General features: G+C 34.2%; 1 protein-coding gene across 1 annotated transcript in view; it reads right to left on the bottom strand.

The window, feature by feature from the left end:
- ATAD2 (ATPase family AAA domain containing 2) overlaps positions 1-21,277 on the bottom strand; it is a 58,235-nt gene that overhangs the window by 13,272 nt on the left and 23,686 nt on the right. The window contains exons 10-19 of the mRNA XM_090283398.1: positions 19,619-19,727; positions 19,003-19,118; positions 16,455-16,629; positions 15,259-15,347; positions 10,403-10,562; positions 9,352-9,442; positions 8,413-8,727; positions 7,741-7,873; positions 6,976-7,162; positions 6,179-6,364 (exon numbers count right to left, since the gene is read on the bottom strand). Coding sequence (XP_090139524.1) covers positions 6,179-6,364; positions 6,976-7,162; positions 7,741-7,873; positions 8,413-8,727; positions 9,352-9,442; positions 10,403-10,562; positions 15,259-15,347; positions 16,455-16,629; positions 19,003-19,118; positions 19,619-19,727 — 1,561 coding nt within the window. The remainder of the gene's footprint in view (positions 1-6,178; positions 6,365-6,975; positions 7,163-7,740; positions 7,874-8,412; positions 8,728-9,351; positions 9,443-10,402; positions 10,563-15,258; positions 15,348-16,454; positions 16,630-19,002; positions 19,119-19,618; positions 19,728-21,277) is intronic.

Genomic DNA, 21,277 nt, shown 5'->3' with positions numbered 1-21,277 from the left:
TTCATTAAGAATAAAGGTTGAAAAATAGCAAGTGCTGGTAAGTACCTGGAAAAATCAGAACCTTAGAGCTGGCTGAACTGTAAAATAGCATAACCATTAACATTCACGATAAAAAACAGTACAGAGGTTCCTCAAAAAGCTAACACAGAATTACCATGTAACCCAGTACACATGTCCAAAAGAACAGAAAACAAAGACTCAAAGAGACACTGTAAACCAAAAATCACAGCAGGATTATTTACAATAAGCAACAGGCAGACAATATAAAGGCTCATAACCAGATAAATGGATAAACAAAATGTCATACACACATGTGCAATGTAATATTATTCAGGCTTAAAAAAAATGAAATTTTAACAAATGCTACAATATGAATGAATCTTGAAAACACTGTGCTAAGTGACACAAAACATTCACAAGAAGACATATCTGTTATTCCACTTACATAAGCTGCCAAAGAAAACAAGGCAAAACACATCCCAAAAGAAAGTTTCTAAACAAATCTTTAGACCTTTTCAGTATAATTCTTAAGACAGGAATAATGTTAATTCCTCATACGATGCTTGCATACTTTAAGATATATTTGATACAGAGATTTACATTCACAGAATTGCACTTTCTGCTTTGCAAGGTGTTCCGTGCACCATTATAAAATGTTCTTCTCTAATATACTATGATACAAACATTCTCCTCCCATTGTCTCAATATCATTTATGAAATGTCTATATTTTTACTAATTAATTTACTAAATTACTACGTATATAAAAAGTTTATAGCCCTTGCTAGTGCGGCTCAGTGGATTGCGCACCATCCTGTGCACCAAAGAGTTGCTGGTTAGAATCCCAGTCAGGGCACATGCCTGGTTGCGGGCCAGGCCCCCAGCTAGAGCAGTGCGAGAGAGGCAACTATCAATATTCCTCTCATACACTGATGTTTATCTCCCTCTATTTCTCCCTCATTCCCCCTCCTCTAAAAATAAGTTTAAAAAATATTTAAAAAAAAAATCCAATAATGACCAACGGACTGTATTCCATTAAATTGGTCCATTCTGGTCCAAATTCAGTTTTAATTACTAACTTTCTGGTATGCTTTAATATTTGATAGGCCAAAAACTTCATTGTTTTTAAAATTTTTTCTTCAAAGAAATGTTTGAAGAAAACATTTTTCCCCTTCTACAGTGAATTTTAACATCTACTTATTTTTTTTGGATTTTTATTAGAATGTATATCTTTCCCCCTTTCTGGTAAACTGAAAATAATGTGGTATTTCAATTCTTATACTGTTACAAGTTTTAACAGACATATCTAAGTTTCTTTTTCAACCAAACTGTAAGGTTAATCAACATCCACATAGTAGAAAAAAGTATGAACGTGCTTTTATTTCCTTCTTCGCCTTCAGTTATGTCTCCCTGCCATTTCAAGTTCAGACTAAGACCAAATTAGTATTAGTTTCACATTCCTTAATTTTTTTGAACCATAACTTTGTGATGTTTTACTGTTTTCTTTGCTCACTGATTTATATGACACTTCTACAAAATCATATCCAAGAGATATAATCCTTTAATAATTCTTTCAGTCAGGGATTTATGGGTAATGGTCTCTTAGGCATTGTGTATTCAAAAATATCTGTTTGCTCTCTCTAAATGCTTAGTTGAGCAGAAAATTATAAGTTCAAAAATATTTTCCTTTAATATTTGCCAATGATATATCCAATAAGGGGTTAATATCCAAAATTTATAAAGAACTCATACAACTCAACACCAAAAGAATAAACAATCCAATTAAAAACTGGGCAGAAGATCTGAACAGATACTTTCCCAAAGAAGACATGCGGATGGAAAATAGACATTAAAAAAGATGCTCAACATCACTAATCAAAGAAATGCAAATTAAAATCACCATGAGACGTCACCTCACACCTGTAAGAATGGCTATCATTAATAAAAAACAAACCAGTGTTGGCAAGGATGTAGAGAAAAGTGAACCCTTGTGCACTGTTGCACAGGAATGGGACTGCAGATTGGTGCAGCCATTATGGACAACTGTATGAAGGTTCCTCAAAAAATTAATACTAGAACTCCCTTATGACCCAGAAATTCCACTAATGGGTCTATATCCAGAGAAACCCAAACCGCTAATTAAAAAGAAAATTGACGCCCCTATGCTCATTGTAGCAGTATTTACAATAGCCAAGATATGGAAGTAACCCAAGTGTCCATCAATAAACGAGTGAATAAAAATGTCGTGGTACATATATACAATGGAATATTACTCAACCATAACAATAAATAAAATCTTAGCATTTGTGACAGCATGGATGGACCTAGAGGATGTTATGTGAAGTGAAATAAGAGAAAGACAAATATCGTATTTCATTTATATGTAGGATTAAAAGAACAAAATAAACAAAACGGAAACAGACTTGTAGATACAGAGAATAGCAGGTGAAAGGAATTAAGAAGTACGAATAGTTAGTTACAAAACAGTCACAGGATGTAAAGCACACCACAGGGAATACAGTCAATAATACTGTAGTAACTATGTATGGTGCCAGGTGGATACTGAAAATATTGGGGGGTGGGGGGGGGAGGACACTTTGTGAAGAATATGATTGTCTAATAACCACTATGCTGTATACTTGGAACTAGTACAAAATAATACTGAATGTACACTGTACTTGAAAAATAAAATTAAAAATTATTTTCCTTCAACACTTTAAAAATATTGCTCAGTTGTCTCCTCAACAGCCAGTGTTACCAATGAAAAGGTAGAAACAATTTGATTTTCAGTCTTTTCTAGTAATTTTTTCTCTTGGAAGATTTCTTTTGTACTTTTGGCATTCTGAAATTTTACATACATGCAGGCCTTATTATATCCATCAGTGAGAACACAAGAAGCCTTTCAAATCTGAAGACTTATGGTATTCTTTAATTCTATGAAATGTTCTATTATTTGACTATTTTCTCTTCTACATTTTTTTCCTCCCACAAATCCTATTAAATAAATATTAGACCTAGATCTATCTTGTCCATTTTCTTTAACTTTTCCCAATTCACTCTTCATCTGTGTCTGCTCCTTTTTTTAAGTTAAAAAAAGAAATATGGTTATTGATTTAGAGAACTAGGACGCAGGGCGGGGGGGGGGGGAGAGGGAGAGGGGGAGAGAGAGAGAGAGACATAGACATTGATTGGTTGGCTCTCATATACACCCTGACCGGGAATCAAACCCCCAAACTTCTGGTGTATGAGACAATGCTCCACCCAACTGAGCCATAGGCCAGAGCAGCCCTGAGGGATTTTTAATGTTGGGGGAGTAACTTACAATGTCTCCAATTGGTTCTTTTCCTCAAAAGTCTGTTGGTGATATATGGATATGATTATTGAGTTGTCCTTCCTCAAATGCTTATTTATAAGCTCATCTCTCCTTTGAAATTTCTGACTGTCCACAAATGCTTTTTCTGTTTAGTCTAGCTTCTACTTTCAGTGATTACGGAAAAAGCTAGCCCATATTGAAAAAATAATGTGTCCAGCATTTGTCTTCTGGGACTAGGGGGTTTCCTATTCCTTCTGATATCAACAGCCATAGACAAGTCACTGTTTGTCACAGCAATCCTTTGGCTCATCTTCACTGCTCTAGCTGAGGACAGACAACTCTGCTGACCACTGTTAACCATGGCCAAAAGTGAAGAAAGCCAAATTACCCCAAAGTTGTCCAAAGGCTCTTCTAATTCCTCCCTCGCACTGACACAGAGCTAGAAATCATTCATCATTCTTTCTGTGCACATGCTTTTAAACTGTGGTTACCTTCAGTCTAATTCCCACTGCTTTGTCATTCATGGATTCATGAAAGTTTCTAACCCACTGGTAACATCCTCATTTTTTCACACTGCTCAGAGCGGTTAGGGTTCACTCATTTTTGACCACATGGATATAGGAACTCTGTCTGAAGTATTGAAACATATAAACTTCAATGTAGCTAATGTTTCACACAGTATTCCTCATATATTATAGTCCAATGCTATTTTGACAGAACCACTACATTACTAAAGACTATATAAGGCTCAAAATACTTATTTGTATCCATACAAACTAGATTATTTATATTTTTAAATGAGCAAATTCTGGTACTGTGCCTATTTCACCATAATCTACAATGGGGTAATGAGGTACACTACCCAGTTTATAATTTTAAGCTTAGGAAATATTAACCTAACAAAAAAGAGAAGCTATCCTTTAAAAAATATATATCTTTAAGTACCAAATTCCCACATTCTTAATAAAGTTATTCCACATTAAACTGATTTTCAACCTCCCTATGTCTTGTTACCAAGAGTATAAACTTATTTGTTTCTAACTTCAAAGTGATTAAAAGTTTTAATTGACAATAAGTACAATAAGTCAATGGTATAATGTGGCTACTAAGCAGCAATTCTTTACTCCATAAATCAGGACACTGCTAGAGTACTTAATTCACTCTGGATACAACCTTTCAAAAGGAATATAAAGAGAAAAACATTCAAGAGAGTGACCAAAATTTTGAAGAAACTAAAAATATGTGTAATGTGTGGCAGATCCAGCTGTTATCATAGTCTGTGTTCTCTCCCTTTTGTACGCACTGCTGTATCATATTTTCTAGTCTCCCTTGCAATTAGGTAGAGCTATGTGACAGTTTTAGCCAACGGAATGTGAAAGGAAATAATTTACATCACTTGTAGATCAGGAACATGAATGAGCCACTCCTTTCAGCTGGATGGAATGAAAGCAACCTGGAAAGCCATGTGATGAAAACGAGAAAGCGCTCTCAGCTCGAGTGACTAAATGACTCCGTGGGGAGAGTAGACCCGCCAATCTAGTCACCTGCCTAATATTGTTAAGTGAGCATGAAGTACACTCCTATTGAATTAATAATCACAAAATATATTCCATATCATAGAAGAAATGTTTAGTGTGAAGAATCTGGGTTAGAATGGGGAAATAGAAATGAAAAGAGTATTAAAATATATAAGAGTTGCCATAATAAAAATAGATTAGACAGATTCTATATAGTACCCGGGAAACAAATGGAAATTAAGAAATGGAAGCCTCTCAAAATAAGTTTATTTTTTAGGAACTAGAGCTAACAAACAAGAGTGAAAAAGCTGTTTCAACAAAGGTGGTATATCCACCTAAAGGAGAGACTATATAAAAAGAACCCAGAACTAGGTGATTAACTAAGCTAGAACCATTAAGAGTTCCCCACCTTAAAAGTCTGTAACATATACAGCAGATTGTCGAATAACGGCGTTTTATTCACCATGGTTGTTATGATGTTGGTGAGATGTTGTAGGAACTTAAATCTTGACTATATCAATAAGCCTAGAGTAAAACTGGTTTTATTACACATTGTTTCACCTAAAGTCATAGGACCTATAGGTAACATTAAGTGAACGCCTACTGTAATTAATGTTCATTTCCCAGCTCACTCAACTTTCACTTGAATTATTCACAATCAACTATTAAAACAGTCATGAGGGACATAATCTGGGCCTTCGACAACTCTCTGACCACGTTTCCTCTTACTACGCCCTTTACGCACTCTGCTGTAGCAACACTGGCCTTCTTGCTATTTTCCAACACACCAAACACACCGTTTTTTTTTTTTTTTGCTTCAGAGCCTTTGCACTTCTTTTCCTCTCCCAAGAAGCTTTGTCCTTTCGATACTCAAATGGGTCAGGATACCTTACATTTTCCAGGTCTTTGCTCAAATGTCATCTTCTTAGTGAGAGCTTACATAGCCTGTTTGGCACTGTGACCCTAACACACTCTTTTAACACTGCTTAGTAGCAGGAAGTTAGGCCCTGGCTGCTGTGGCTTAGTGGACTGAGTGTCGGCCTGCGAACCAGGGTCCCTGGTTCGATTCCCAGTCAGGGCACATGCCTGGGTTATAGGCCAGGTCCCCAGTTGGGCGTGTGCGAGAGGCAACCACATATTGATGTTTCTCTCCCTCTCTTTCTCCCTCCCTTCCCCTCTCTCTAAAAACAAATGAATAAGATCTATAAAGGTTTTTAAAAAAGAAAATAAAACTCTTATCATTTTATTCACTTCTGAAGCACCTGGAATTTTTGCAAGTTCTTTTTATTTAATACAAATAACTTTCCTTTTAAAGTATAATCCCCCGCCACACACACACACACAAATTACCTCTTCTGGTAGAGCAGAATGGGGTTTGTCAGAAGTTGCAAGTAGTAAAACTGGAGCAAATGAAGGAATATTCTGTAATAATGTGACAAATGTGGCTTTGAGTGTTGGTCCAACTATTTCCCACCACAAGTGGATATGAGGAACATATACTATGCTTGGTGCTGTTCTCTTAGCTTCACGAATCGTCTAGTAGACAGAAAAAAAACATACATTCAGTTAGAAAGTCAACATGTCAGTAATGCTATGCTTCCCCCATCCCATAACCTTGTTTATACATGTTTTGTCTCATATTTAGAAAACATAATTGCTTCAAGCAATTAGAAAACAGCCCAAGAAATGTAGAAGACTTTTCTGCTGTAACAAAGGCTAAGTATAAAAATATAAATATAGAACAACTTTTTTGTTAAAAAAATTTTAATATAAAAATAGCAAAAACAGAAGCTGCAGAATATCTTAGTACTGAACAACATAGCAGTCACTGTTTTAAGTGTAATTCTCACAATGGCCATATGAGCGACATACTATTATTATCTCCACTTTGTAAACTGGGAAAATGAGGCAAAGAGATCTAATAACTCTCCCAAGGTCACTTAGATATATGTGGTGAAAACTGGATTTAAACCCATACTATTTAATGACTAAGAAATTATGCATTAGTTTTATTTCACAAACATAAAGTTACAAATCAGTAAACAAACAAAGAAAAAAAAAGTACAAAAAAATGAGGCAATTCTAGATTTTGTCTCTGGAAGACAGCTTTGCTTTAGAGCCTGTCTGTCTGGGTAACAATGAATTACCTGGGCACACGTTTCTTCAGGAGATGTAGCATTGACCCCAAAAAGAACAGGAATGTCCAATGTATACACTGCAAACTTTTCCAAAGCATGGATGACAGCTGGTGCCAAATGAGAACCTTGACCAAATCCTGGCTCTCCCACTATCAATATTCTTGGTCGAAAAGAAATAGGCTGATAACAAGCATTTCTGAAAGAAATGAGTAATGAGCAATGTTTTAGAAAACAAAAATGTTTATATTTTTCTCAAAAATTACCAAGTATGAACTTAAATTTAAAAATTTGAGTATTTTGTTGACCAATTATAACAACATGGCTCACATGGTTTTTGAAAACAATTACCCTCCACAGATTTTTAATAAAACTTATACAGCCCTGGCTGGTGTGGCTCAATGGATTGAGCGTTAGCCTATGAACTGAAAGGTCGCTGGGTCAATTTCCAGTCAGGGCACAGGGCTGGGTTGCGGGCCAGGCCCCCATTTTGGGCTGTGCGGGAGGCAACCAGTCAATGTTTCTCTCACACATCATTTCTCTCCCTCTCTTTCTCCCTCCCTTCCCTCTCCCGAAAAATAAAAAAATAAAATAAAGAATAATTCACACAATAGAATTTCTACTGTAATGACAACTGTAACAACAAATTTTCTTTTTATATTTTAACCTAAAAAAAAAGCAGATTAATTGGTATCTTTTCTTTCAACAACCATCCCGTTTAGTTTTAGGGAATTTACACACACACACACACAAAATTCATTTGCAAGGAAAATGTACCTATTCAAATGAAGAAAATTAAAATTTTCTTTTTCCTTATTAAAGGAATTTTGAGAAAGCCCATTCTCACATACTGATGGAACATCATCATCACTGTATGCCAAGTCACTTTCTAGCAGAGGACAAGAAATATCTATTAAAAAAAGACAGAATTATACATTAGTAACTTTTCTAGATTGCAAAGCAAATTTTTACGTAATGCTTTAGTTGGCGAATCAGTGTACTTCAATGACATTTTTTAAAGAATCAAAAATATTGTGTAGATATGAATAACAAACACAGTTAAGTCCTCATTTAACATCATCAATAGATTCTGTGACTTTAAGCAAAATGATGTACAAAGAAATCAATTTTACCATAAGTTAAATGACTTAAACAAGAGTTATATCCTACAGCATCTCATTATTGTTATAATGAAATGATGTTGAACAAATCAATGTTATCTGAGGACCTCCTATAAGTATAAAAATGCATTCCAAACTTAAAATAGATTGTTAAGGGCAATTCCTGAAGTAAATTTCCTTCAACTATACAAGCAAAACATGCCCAAATTCCTTTCAAGAGGCTGTGTATAAAGTATATTGCTGAGATGTATAAAGAAACATTGCGATGTACAAAACATTTAGCTTTACTGATTATAAAAATTAACTTTTAAGTAATCAAGTTTCATACCAGAGTCTAATGCTTTATTTGTTCTGATTTCCGCATGTGGAAACACTCTCTGCAGGGCTTCTAAGATCTTGTGAACAGTGCTTTGCAGAAGTGGTTTCACAATGGTGGACAGTGCCTGCCCAGGCGATGTCACAGCTCTTTGGGAGGCTGGTATCATCTTTTGCATAGCTACCTCAAAGTCCTTAGCTGAGATATTAATTGAAGAGAGATCCAACTGAAGTTTCTCACTAGTGGTATAGATCTGAGGATAGCGTCGACGCAGAGCACATAGAGCAGCCTCAGAGCATATTGACTTAATATCTGCACCACAGTATCCTATCCAAGACAAAAGAAAAAAGGTAAACTACCACCTTATTAACATAACCATGGTTAAAATTATACTAGCAAAATACTTAGATGTAATAAGGCTAAATCTCTTATTTACTTAGTAAACGTATATGGTGGTGATAACCATCAGCAAATTAACTTTTGTGAGTGAAATATACAAACACTAACATAGCACAGGGGTCAATAGCAAGAGTTTTAAAATCACAAGACAAAGTTCAAATTCCAGTTTGTGATTTCCTAGATGTGTATATTTTAGAGAATCATTTCTGCTCTGTCAGCCATTTCTATATCTGTAAGGTGAGGATAATGATACATACTTTATAGGACTGATGTGAAAATTATCTGAAATATATGTAGAATGCTCAACAGGATGACTAGAAAAATATACAGTCAGAAAAAGATAGCTATTTTATTGTCTATTTTGCTCTCAAATTCCCCAAGAGTCAATTTGTCAAATATCTCTATTTAATATTTGGAACTTTGTAGGAAGAAAACAGATAGAGATGAGAAAGAAATATAACTTGGTATTTCTTTAAATATAACCTTGCCATACTATAACTTGTTCGATCTTTGAAATGCACATATTCCTTACTGCTTAAAAGCAATGCTTACCAACACAGTTTTCTGCTAGTTCTTCTAGAAATATGTCCAGTGGTTTAGGATTCCAATCCCTTGTGTGAATCTTTAGAATTTCTTTTCGAGCCTACAAATAAAAACATTTTTTTTACATCTATAATAAAAAAGTACTATTCAGATTAGAATAATTTCAATCTAAGATACTTTTAATTATCTAAAATGTTAAAGATATCAATACCTAAATAAAAATATGAAACAGTAAAAAAGGATATATTTGTAAAAGTTTAAGGAATTTATATTTAACAGATTTACATTTATAGTACTCAAGTTCCATTCATCATAAATATGAATGAGAAAAAGAAACTACTGAACTGTAGTTCATTCTGGTACATGTTAAGAACTATTTTAAGAGTACTGACAGCTCTACTATATTTTCTTTCTTTCTTTTTTCTATTTATTTGTTTATTTTTTGAGAGAGGGGAGGGAGAGAGAGAGAGAGAGAGAGGAAGAGAAACATCAGTGTGCCAGAGAGACATCAATTGGCTGCCTCTCGCATACTCCCAACTGGGGGCCTAGCCCACAACCCTGGCATGTGCCCTGACTGGGAATCAAACTGGCGACCTTTCGGTTTGCAGGACAGCATTCAATCTACTGAGCCACACTAGCCAGGGCTCTACTATATTTTCTTGCTTGGTTTTCAAAAAAATTATTGGCTTTAAAATAACATGGTGCTACCCATGAAAAAGCCAAAGCTAACAAATTGGCTAAGGACTGACTGTTCATTTGCTCATGTGTTCTGAAGCAAAACAAAGTTGTATGATTTGTATGATTAACATCCAAAGTCTGCCCAAACTGGAAGAATTTAAAGAGTATTTTTAGGAAGGCATTATAAATAAATAAATAACCTGACTTATTTTAAATAGAGTAGTATCTTTCTAAAAATACACACATACATGTTTGGATATTAATCATACAACTTTGCTTCAGAACATATAACATTCAATCTTCAAATTTTCACTGTACCAAGACTTGTTGATGATAAGGTCAACATATTTTGCCAAAATTTGAGTGATGTTAAAATTCTTACATCTTTATCAGGTAAGCTGAAAAGAAATTCTCTATCAAAGCGACCAGGCCTTCGTAAAGCAGGATCAATAGAGTCCAGTCTGTTGGTAGCACCAATGACCACAATTTCTCTTCTGCTGTCCAATCCATCCATAAGTGCTAGCAGGGTGGAAACAATAGAACTAAATTTAAAAATAAGAAAGAAGAGATTATCAATTGGATTTTGAACATAACATTTCTTCTTTTGGTAAGAGTAAATACATTAAACACGAGTAAATTTTCTTAAGAGAATCCCACTACTTTCAACAGATTAAAAAAGATTCTGTAAAACAGCATACTAAATGGCATGTACAGTTTAAAATCAATAGAAAATATAAATGGTCTTTAAAATGCCACAAATGGATAGGGAAAGCCATTTCATGAAGCATCATTTTTCAAAGAAACGTGAGTTTCCAAATAAGACAAACACACAAAAATACTAGCAAATACTAGGTAGACAAACTATCTAAAATTATAAAATGTTCCATTTTGTGTACATATTATCAAACAAAAAACTGCCAAATAAAATATACATATAGCATGAAAACATAGAATTTTAATTAATTTTAAACTTTTGAGTGTAGATTAGTAAAATAATCTCCATATCATCATTACTAAGTTTCACATATTAACAATATTCCTTTTGTCTTTACCAGATAGCTTTATAAAATAAAAAATAAAAACCCTCAAATTATTTAATATAAATACTTCATGTTAAATATTTCATGTATGTATTTCTATAAGGACATTAAAAAACTTCCAAAATACTATGAAAATAATTCCTTAATATTACCTAATACCCAATTTCACCTGACTTTCTCAAAATATCTTTTTATATTTGACTTGTTCAATCAAGATCCATATGCTGCACATGGTCAAACAGCTGTCAATAACAGTTCCCATCACACTCCCTCACTTTTCCCCCTTCCTCCGTGCCATTGATTTGTTGAAGAAACTAGGTCATTTGTATTGTAATTTTCTTCCCACATTGTGAACTGGATGGATAGCTTCTGGTGGGGTCATATAACTTGTCTTCTATCATTTATACATCCTGTGAACTGGAAGTTAGATCTAGAAGCTTAAAAGATGCAGTTTAAACTACTTGGGATAGCATATTTCATAGGAATACACCATGTACATACTCCCTACTGCATACTTCAGGAGGTGCATAATACCAGTTTCTCACCTGAGACCAGTGGGTCGGGTTTGAGTGAGATGTTATCACCTTATTCCACTAACCATGAACTTCACTATGAACCTTTCTACTTTACTGTTTTAGCAGCCACTAATGCTTATTGCTTAGATCAATGTTTTTCAACCTTGGCACAATTGACATTTTGGGTCAGATGACTCTTTGATGGAAAGCTGTCCTGTGCATTCTAGGATATTTTAACTGCATCCCTGGTCTTCACCCACTAGATGCCAAGCACTCCCTTCCCCATCCCACACTTGTGACAATCAGAAATGTCCCAAGACATTTGTACGCTGGGGCACAAAATCACTCCCAGTTGAAAACCACAGGTAGAGATTCACTTTTTCATAAAGGGTTGCACAATGTTGATTTTATAACTTAATAATTTCCTTTGCATTTATTGACTGTAATTTTCCTATAAAGAATGTTACTTCATCAACTATAAAGGTACTGATTCATGGCCTGAGTCATGGTTACAGAACAGGAAAAAGAAATGCTTTGATTCATTCCCTTTATCCAATTTTCAGAGTAATGAGTCACTGACATAGAAACCTCATAGTGACTAATTAAGATTTTTAAAAAAGAATCATTAAAAACTGACTTTTCAATGTATTTGATGCCTTTCAATCTATTGTAGTCATTATTATTTTTGATGTTCAAATGTCCCATTTTTGGTCAATGGAAACTCATTCAAAATTGGTAATTTCATTCTGATATGACCCTAATAATCTTCTATTTCTTCCTTGCTTCCACGCATGACAAGATGTTCCAGGCTTGTCTTGTTTATCTCCTGCCTCAGTTCTGCAATCTCTCCTAAGAGCGCCAGTATTTAGAGTCCACAATCTGGGTGCTAGAGGCACAGATCGCTACTAGAATGTGTTTGCTTCTAGAACTTTTTAGTGTCCAAAGCTAGTAATTTTTAAAAAATCATCACAAAGCTTAATAAATAAATAAATATATTCCTGATTTAATGAAACAAATTCAGATTATACTTCTCTCAGAGTATTTTCTCTAAAAAAATTCACCATGAGATAATATTTTTAATTCAAAGACTTTAGGGTTTTAATTTAACTTATATCTGCATTCTCTTTTTCTTAAGCTAAAATCTTATTTTCTAATGCATTAAATATAATTACTTGCACACTAAATTTCTCTTAAATATATATGAGATGGCGTGCTTGCTAAATGACTCTAATCCCTTTACAACTGTTCCAAAATATAGTAAGTTCTCAATTCTCTGATTGCAAAGTGATGTTAGTACTGTTAAATATTTCTCCCACTTAACCTGATACAGTATGGGTGATAATGAAATATGTCATATAGAAAAAGTTTATATGATTACTGGTACAGACATATTAAAAAAAATTTTTTTTTAATTTATTGATTTCAGCCAGAGAGAAGAACAGGGGGCGGGAGAGCAGGGAGAGAAAGACAGACAGACAGACAGACACTGATTTGTTGTTTCACCTATTTATGCATTCACTGGTTGCCTCTCGTATATGCCGTGACTGGAGATTGAACCTGCAACCTTGGTGTATCCGGACAACACTCCAACCAACAGAGCCACCTGATCAGTGCAAACGTAACTATTTTTACCATAGTACTTGACATTTTCATTTACTACTCAGAGCAACAAGTGAAAATGTATAGCACCAAGTCAAAGAAGGCCACCAGAATATAGTAAATATTGTCAGTTGTTAGTAAAGTGAAAACCTACCAATTACTCAGATTATTTCTTTTTCCTCTTTTATACCATTTATAATAAAAAAACTGTACTAGCAAATATGAAGGCATGCGAACATTTGCTTTAGGGTATCCTAAATTAATTAAACAATTACACATAATTCATGAGATAATCTGAAAAGAAGCTCTGGAAAACTGAAAATGACCTGGGACTAAGAGTAATTTAGTTTCTAGTTGAGGCAGTGGCACTAAGGAAAAGTGTTCCCTTGAGTAACCAGGTTATCATAGGGGAGATTCAATTTTCCCGTCCTGAAAATGGGGAAGTTGGGCCAGTATTAGAATATTAAACTAGTAGTCATGCACTAGGGCATATTTTGTTTGACTCAGTGGACTCAGACAATGTAAAAGCATCTGAATTGGAAGGCAACATTTAAAAGACATTTAACACAAAAATTTGAACATAAAATTTAAGAAAGAAAATGTATTTTTCAAGTCTGGATCAGCTTCTGCGCTTCAATAGGGTGGAGATAAAAACAACTGCCTATGACTGAACACTCAGCCATATGATCCACAGTCCCACTCCTACCATTGCTTTGGCTCATTCATTTTGTTTGTCTTACTTCAGTGCCAGTGGGCATTTAAGCTTGTATCAAAAGTTAAATCTGTAACCAAGATTTTTAAAAAACATCACAAATAGTATTTTTTGTCAACAGTAAAAGTCTGAATTTTAGCCCTGACCAGCGTGGCTCATTTGGTTGGGCCTTGCCTCACAAACTGGTTGTCACCAGTTTGATTCCATCAGGGCACATGCCTAGGCTGTGGGCTAGGTCCCCAGTCAGGGCACTGGCAGAAAGCAACCAGTCGATGTTGCTCTCTCTCTCTTTCTCCCTCTCTTCCCCTCCCTCTAAAATAATTTTATTTTAAGTCTGAATTTAAAACAGCTTCTTGGACTCATATCCATCAGCTCGTTCAACTTTTAGACCTGTCTCGTCCCGAGTCGCTTTTCCAGAACTGCTACCTTCACCATGAAGCTCCGTGAGTTGTCTCAATTCAAACCTGGGCTGCTTCAGCATCTGACTTTTCTAACAAAGATATAATGGGGTGGAGAGATTGACAAGCCTTTCCTATGTCTTCCAATGCTCTCTGGAATCACTATATTGACCACTTCCTTTCAAGTCGTTTGTCTGTACCTCCTGGGTCATGACGTCCGTCTTCTTCTGTATTTGGCAGACCCATTGGTGACGAGCATAAGAGGTCTTCAGAATCTGATTATTGCGTTTTTTAGTAAAACCAACACAGAACAGACAAAGCAAATAACCACTAGTAGTCCTGACATCACCATGAGCTTCAATCTTGGTCTGCGCCTTTTTGACCACAGAGCACATTTTGTCACAGGTAAGGTCCATGCCAGGAAAACTAGGCAGTTTTTGGTCTGAACATATACAGTAATTAGCTTCAGTTTTCTAAATGCAACTTGATCATTCTGCAGATCAGCTTGGTTCACTTCAAGAACATGACCTGTGAGGTCATCAGATGCAATTTTGGTGCCTTGAGTTCTCGTGACATGTTTTTCCAACGTTTCTTATGCTGAACATAGCTGGTCTTTCACATCACACCAGTCTTACAAAAATGGGTCAGCCACTTTCCTCTTGGCTCCCTTTTTGCCATCTTCATAAGGTGCTTGCTCTTGTCGACTACCATGGTGCTGCTCAGAGCCAAAAAATCTAACCAAGATTTTAACACTGTGCTTGAGAATACGCTGCCACCCAGACCTCAGATTCATTTTTTTCTTCTCTTTTTCTACTGTACAGTGTATTGAGATGCTACTACACCTCCCCGCAAAAGGGGAACTATTGGTTTGTAAAGTTTCTTTCACCACATAACTGACCATTCTATTATTCATGCAGTATCAGTACAGCTCAGAATATAGGAAAAAGTCAGAAGAGTCATCAAGCAAGTTTTACCTGTGAATTTGATCTTGCCTGCTTGATCGTACTGGAGCCAGACCATCAATTTCATCAAAAAAAATAATTGATGGGCGCATCTGATAAGCCTAGAAAGTAGGTCCAGTGGTTGTATGTTATCATGACAAAGTTCAAATATGTAAACTTATTATAAAGCATTTTAATCCATTTTCATTCCAAATTGCTTACAGAATTTATAAATTATAAATCTAAATGTAAATTCAATAACTATGTTTTAAGGATTCAGAATACATTATAACATAGTTTAATTTTATTTGCATTACAACTGGAAACATTCAAAATATATACCCTACTGGTTATATAACTTAAATTTCATATATAGCTATAGTTATTGGGACATACAAAAACATTTTTAATAACTAACAATTTTAAAAACAAGATAAAGAATAGCCCTGGCCAGTGTGGCTCAGTTGGTTGGAGCATTGTCCTGCTGACCAAGGGGTCACGGGTTCGATCCCCTGGTACAAGAGGCAACTGATGGATGTGTCTCTCTTACATCGATGTTTCTCTCTCTTTCTCTCTCTCTTGCCCTCCCCCTTTCTCTCTCTCTAAAAGCAATGAAAAAATGTCTCTTTGAGTGAGGATTAAAAACAAAACAAAACAAAAAACAAGATAAAGAATAGAAGACAGTTATATAGCCTTCCCTCCATGTCAGGATGGGAATACAATTAGCACAATGCCATAGTTTAAAATAATAAACAAACAAACCAGTAAAGTTAAAACAAAAGATCTCAGTGAGTTCCATAAAGAGATTTAAAAGCATTTGCAGCACTATGCATCAGTAGATCAGAATGTATTATCTTACAAAGTGCTGTCAGTACAATCTGGGATATGAAATTAAAGCCAGTCTAGGGCAGAACTCATCTTCTCACATATTGAGACATAACTCACCACTATTGTCCCCCTAAATACAAACTACCATTCTCTTTCTAGCTTCTAAGACTCTGAAGATCTTAGATCTAATTATTCCTTTCTCTTCTTACTATAAAACTGTCCCTAATAGGTCAATGTTATCTTAATATACAAAGAAAGATAATCTAGGAAGATTATATATTTGGTCTAATTCTTCTAAAATTTTTTCTATGAAAAGTCATTAAACACAAGATTTATCTAATCCTTACAAACTTACATCTACAATGACTATAAATCTAGAAAGGTAAATCTTATTATCTTACCTGATCAAATAGCAATCGTAGCTGTCTTTCAGACTCTCCTACCCATTTACTCAGACAGTCAGCACCTTTCCTCATGAAAAATGCCACTCTCTTATCCCCTTGACTACACTCATTGGCAAGTGCTCTAGCAACCAAAGTTTTTCCAGTTCCTGGTGGACCATAAAACAAACAACCTCTGTAAAAGAATAAGTATTATTTTATTAGTACTACATTAAAAAGAGGACTACTTAGACAAAATTACAAACCAATTTTGTAAGTGCACTTAATTACTGAATAAAAAAGTAAATGAGGCAACTGAAATATTGCAATTCACAAAACACAACTTAAAACCTGGGAATTAATAATGCTACTACAAAATTAATGTTAAACTAAATAAAACCCTTTAAGACATAGTTTCTTTTATTCATTCATTATGCTCATATTACCTCTACTTGCATAGAAGTTATACTTAAAAAGACTTGACAGTTGCCCTGCCAGGTGTGCGGTGTGGCTCAGTAGATTCAAACATTGTCCCATAAAGTGAAAGGTCGCATGTTTGATTCCCAGTCAGGGCACATGCCGAGGTTGCAAGTTCAGATCCCAGTCGTGGCATGTGTGAAAGGCAGCTTGATCAGTGTTTCTCTCCCTCTCTCTTTTCCTCCCTTCCCCTCTTCCTAAAATCAGTATGTCCTCAGGTTAGGATAAAAAAAAAAAAGGACTTAATAGTTTACTTCTGTAGTGAATCAGGCTAAAGAATAACTGGTTTCATCTACAATCTTTGATCTCAATCTCAGGAATATAACACCAAAAGTTTTATAAGAAATGTATTGGAATTGAACAGGATAGAGTAAGATAAAAGAAGAAAGAACTTGAAGAAATAATGGTAGTTGGGCAGTAAGGACTAAGACAATGTAAGTTATTTTAAATAATTTTTGTGACATCCTGCCATAAGGTAACCTACAACTTTTTCACATAGTTCCAAAGTTATTTGTTGCTCTTAGAATAGAATTTGGAGAAAATGGGCTATACTCAGAATTATTTTTGTTTTATTTTATTTTATTTATTTAATTTCAGAGAGGAAAAAGGAGGGAAAAAAAGAGGGAGAGAAACATTGATGTGCAAGAGAAACATTGATTGGTTGCCTCTTGCACACCCCCAACTGGGGACCTGGCCAACAACCAAGGCATGTGCTCTGACTGGGAATTGAACCAGTGACCTTTGAGTTCGTAGGTCAGTGTGTAATAAATTGAACCACACCAACCAGGGCTATACTCATAATTCTTAATAGAAATGTAAAAAGGATGTAGAAATAGAACATGCCAGGAATTAAGGTCTACCAAAGTAATATAAAATAATCAATTTTTCAGATCATCAAATAACTGCTCTTCAAAAGAAACACTTAAGGAAAAATCCCCGAAAAACAGAAATGACAAAGAAAGAAGGGTAAGAAATAAATCACAAGTGATGAATGAAATCTATTAAAAGTCAATTTTAAAAAACACAGTAAGATAGGGACAATCAAATGCAGATGTAAAGAACAAAGCACTTGGTAAGAAAACAATCAAACAAATGGAATAAGCAACAATGATTTCAATGTACAAAAACCAAGGCAGGTATAGATTTTAAAAATATATCTACTGAGCCAACAATCTAATTTGTGAGAGTATATCTTAAAGAAGGAATTAAGAATTCACACAAAGAGGAAGCAATAACATGTCCACGATATTGACATTTGTGATAATGAAGTTAGGCGAAAACTAGCCAGCAACAGCAAAATCAAATAAAACGTGACACAACTACATAATGAAATATAATTTAGCCATTAAAATACAAAGAGAACATAATATGAAAATAAGTTTACACATTATATATTTGATTTTTATGAGGGTAAATATATGTTATAAAAAAGGAGAAATAAAATAATTTTCAGGAAATTTATTTTCTCTTTAAGTTCACTAAGTTACTTTAACTAGATACTTTTAACATTTCCTATAAGTAAATGTTATTTAATATTAATTTCAGATTTTAAAAATTTTTTATGGCTGAGTAATATTCCATTGTACACCTGAAACTAATATAACACTATGTCAACTGTAACTAAAAAATAAATTTAAGAAAACTGAATTTACCAATGTTTTAACTATGATTATTTATAGTATATAACTTTTATAATGCAAAAGGAAAAAAAGCTTACTAATTTAAAAAATTTACTTAAATCAATGTTTCCATAGAAGTAGGAATTGAAATAAGAAGGGTAGAGGAGGGGGCTACTACTTTTTTTAAAGACAGTACAATTTGCTTTTTAAAATTATGTAAAATTTTAAACAATTTAAAAAATGGAAAAGTACGTAAAGAAGGAATTTCTCTATATGTTTGAAAAATCCTGCCCCATGGATAATTCTTCATGTTAAACATTAAGAAAATAAAAATATTCAAAGTACCCAGAACCTTGCAGGAAAAATGTATAAATTACAGTAGACGTGAAAAATTTCAACAGAGGAGCATTATCTTTCTAGATGATAGTAGCATAGCACAGATTTTGGCCAAAATAAATGTATAATAAAATTACCTTGGAGGTTGAATTTTGAATTTTTCAAAGACTTCTGGATAAAGTAATGGAAATACCACCATCTCTTTTAGAGCTGCGATATGATTAGACAGACCACCAATACTATCAAATCGTACCTAGTAGTGGAAGAGAAACATTAACATTCTTATTAGATTTGGAGTCAAAATTAAAATGTTACTCCATTCTCAAACTATGCACAACCTACACACAGTCAACTGAGTAATGGTAGCTTAGTAGAGGCCTGAAGATTTAAAAGAAAAAAATAGAAAAGAAAGGCTGTAAAAATTAGTTTCTTCTTAAAAAAAAAAAAAAAAAAAAGATTTTATTTATTAATTTTTAGAGAGAGTGGATGAAAGGGAGTGAGAGAGGAAGAGAAACATCAATGTGTGGTTGCCACTCACACGCCCCCACCTGGGGACCTGGCCCGCAACCCGGGCATGTGCCTGACTAGGAATTGAACCGACGACCCTTTCGTTTGCAGGCTTGCACTCAATCCACTGAGCTACGCCAGCCAGGGCTCAACTTCCTAATTTAAAAAAGTAGTTCCTTTTTTAACTTTAAATTAAAACAAAATACATGATTACAGTTCAAGCATTCATTTCAGAACAGTACTCACTGAAGAATCTAAATGCATTGGATCAACATCAGCAAGGCTTGCTCCAATTTTTATTCGATCTTTATAAATTCCTTTTAATTCATCTTTCCGAAAATTTAGTGGGAGGCACCTATTTTAAAAAGATTAGAAAAAAATAAAAACAAAACTCACATTTCTCCCCCAAATGCCATGTTAAAATACAGGCATTTTTCTTAAGAAATAAAAAAAAATTAAATTTCAACTAGAGAAATCTTAAGATTATATATTTCGACTTCCTCATTTTATACAGAGGTTGAGAACTTGTGTTAGAAAATAATTATATCTAAAGTTTTATTATTAAAGATACACAATCAAATGAAAATACCAGTTTTCAAGAAGCCGGACAGCCATAATTCATGGTTCAGAATTCAGACAGTATCAATACATATTATAATAATCATGTCTAACATAGATGGAGTATTTGCCATTTGTCAGACATTATTTTATCTTTAGATGGTTTAGATATATTAATTCATTAAATCCTACAACAGTCTTTATGAAGTAGGCATTATTATTTCCTTTCTTTTAAAAGAAAACCAAGCCATAGGTAAGGTAAAGTAAAATGTCCAAGGTCAAAAACTACAATAGTCAGTGGTAGATCCAGAAATCAAACCCCAGCAGCATGCCTCCAGCCCTCAGCAACTTTGCCATAATACCCTCAGGGAAACAGTCATAGTCCACTAGCATCTGGATCCATGTCAATACTCTCAAGCAAGAATGAATCACTAGTTTCCTAACTACTTCCAAAAACAGTTACAGTATGTCACAAAGAATATGCCTAGAAGAATCTGCTTGTTTTATTGATGGAAAAGTGAAAACTGTTTATGTTAGAATTTAAGAAACTTGTACCAGACTGCCTTAGCAAAGAATAACCACTGCAACTAAACACAAGTAAAAGTACCATGTTCACCCCAAGGAACAATTCCCGCTATCCCCAAACTAAGAGAACTTTATATCTTGAAATCTAAGATGGACAACTTTTCAATTCCAGCTTTTTAAAAAGGCATATCTTAAATAATTCTTAATAGAAATATAACTCTGCATAATATAAAATACATAGGATTAGATGCACATTTCTATGAATAAAAGCAAAGAAAAATTGAAATAGTCTAAGTATATAGCTTTTGGATCATGTATGTTATTGCTGTCTAACAGAAATAAATTACAAGTCAAAAATGTAATTTTAAATTTTCTATTAGCCACACTAAACAAAAAAAAGGGTAAAATTTTAATAATATATTTTAGTTATCCCAATATATATATACATATATCCAAAATCATGTATTATCATTTCAACATGCAAAATCAGTATTTTAAAAATTGAGCTATTTTACATTCTCTCTTTTTTTGTACTAAATCTTTGGAATTCAAGAGTGTGTTTTTCATAAAAACTTACAGTGTATTTCAATTTAGACTAGCTACATTTCAAGTGTTTAATAACATGTGGCTAGTGGCTACCATATTGGACAAGGCAGATTTAACATGATAAAAGAATAGAGCTTAGGATACAAAGAATGGTTGGTTTGCGTGCCCCTTCAATTATTACATTCCAATTACTTTGTTAAGTATTTCTGTTCTACTCTAAGAATATATTATTAAAATTCAAGCACTGCATTTTTCATTTACCCACCCACATCTGTA

The sequence above is a fragment of the Furipterus horrens genome, unplaced genomic scaffold (genome assembly GCF_987537825.1).
Source record: "Furipterus horrens unplaced genomic scaffold, mFurHor1.1.pri manual_scaffold_7, whole genome shotgun sequence".
NCBI lineage: Eukaryota > Metazoa > Chordata > Mammalia > Chiroptera > Furipteridae > Furipterus > Furipterus horrens.
Note: the sequence above shows the minus strand (reverse complement) of the source record. Positions and strands in the feature narration are given on the sequence as shown.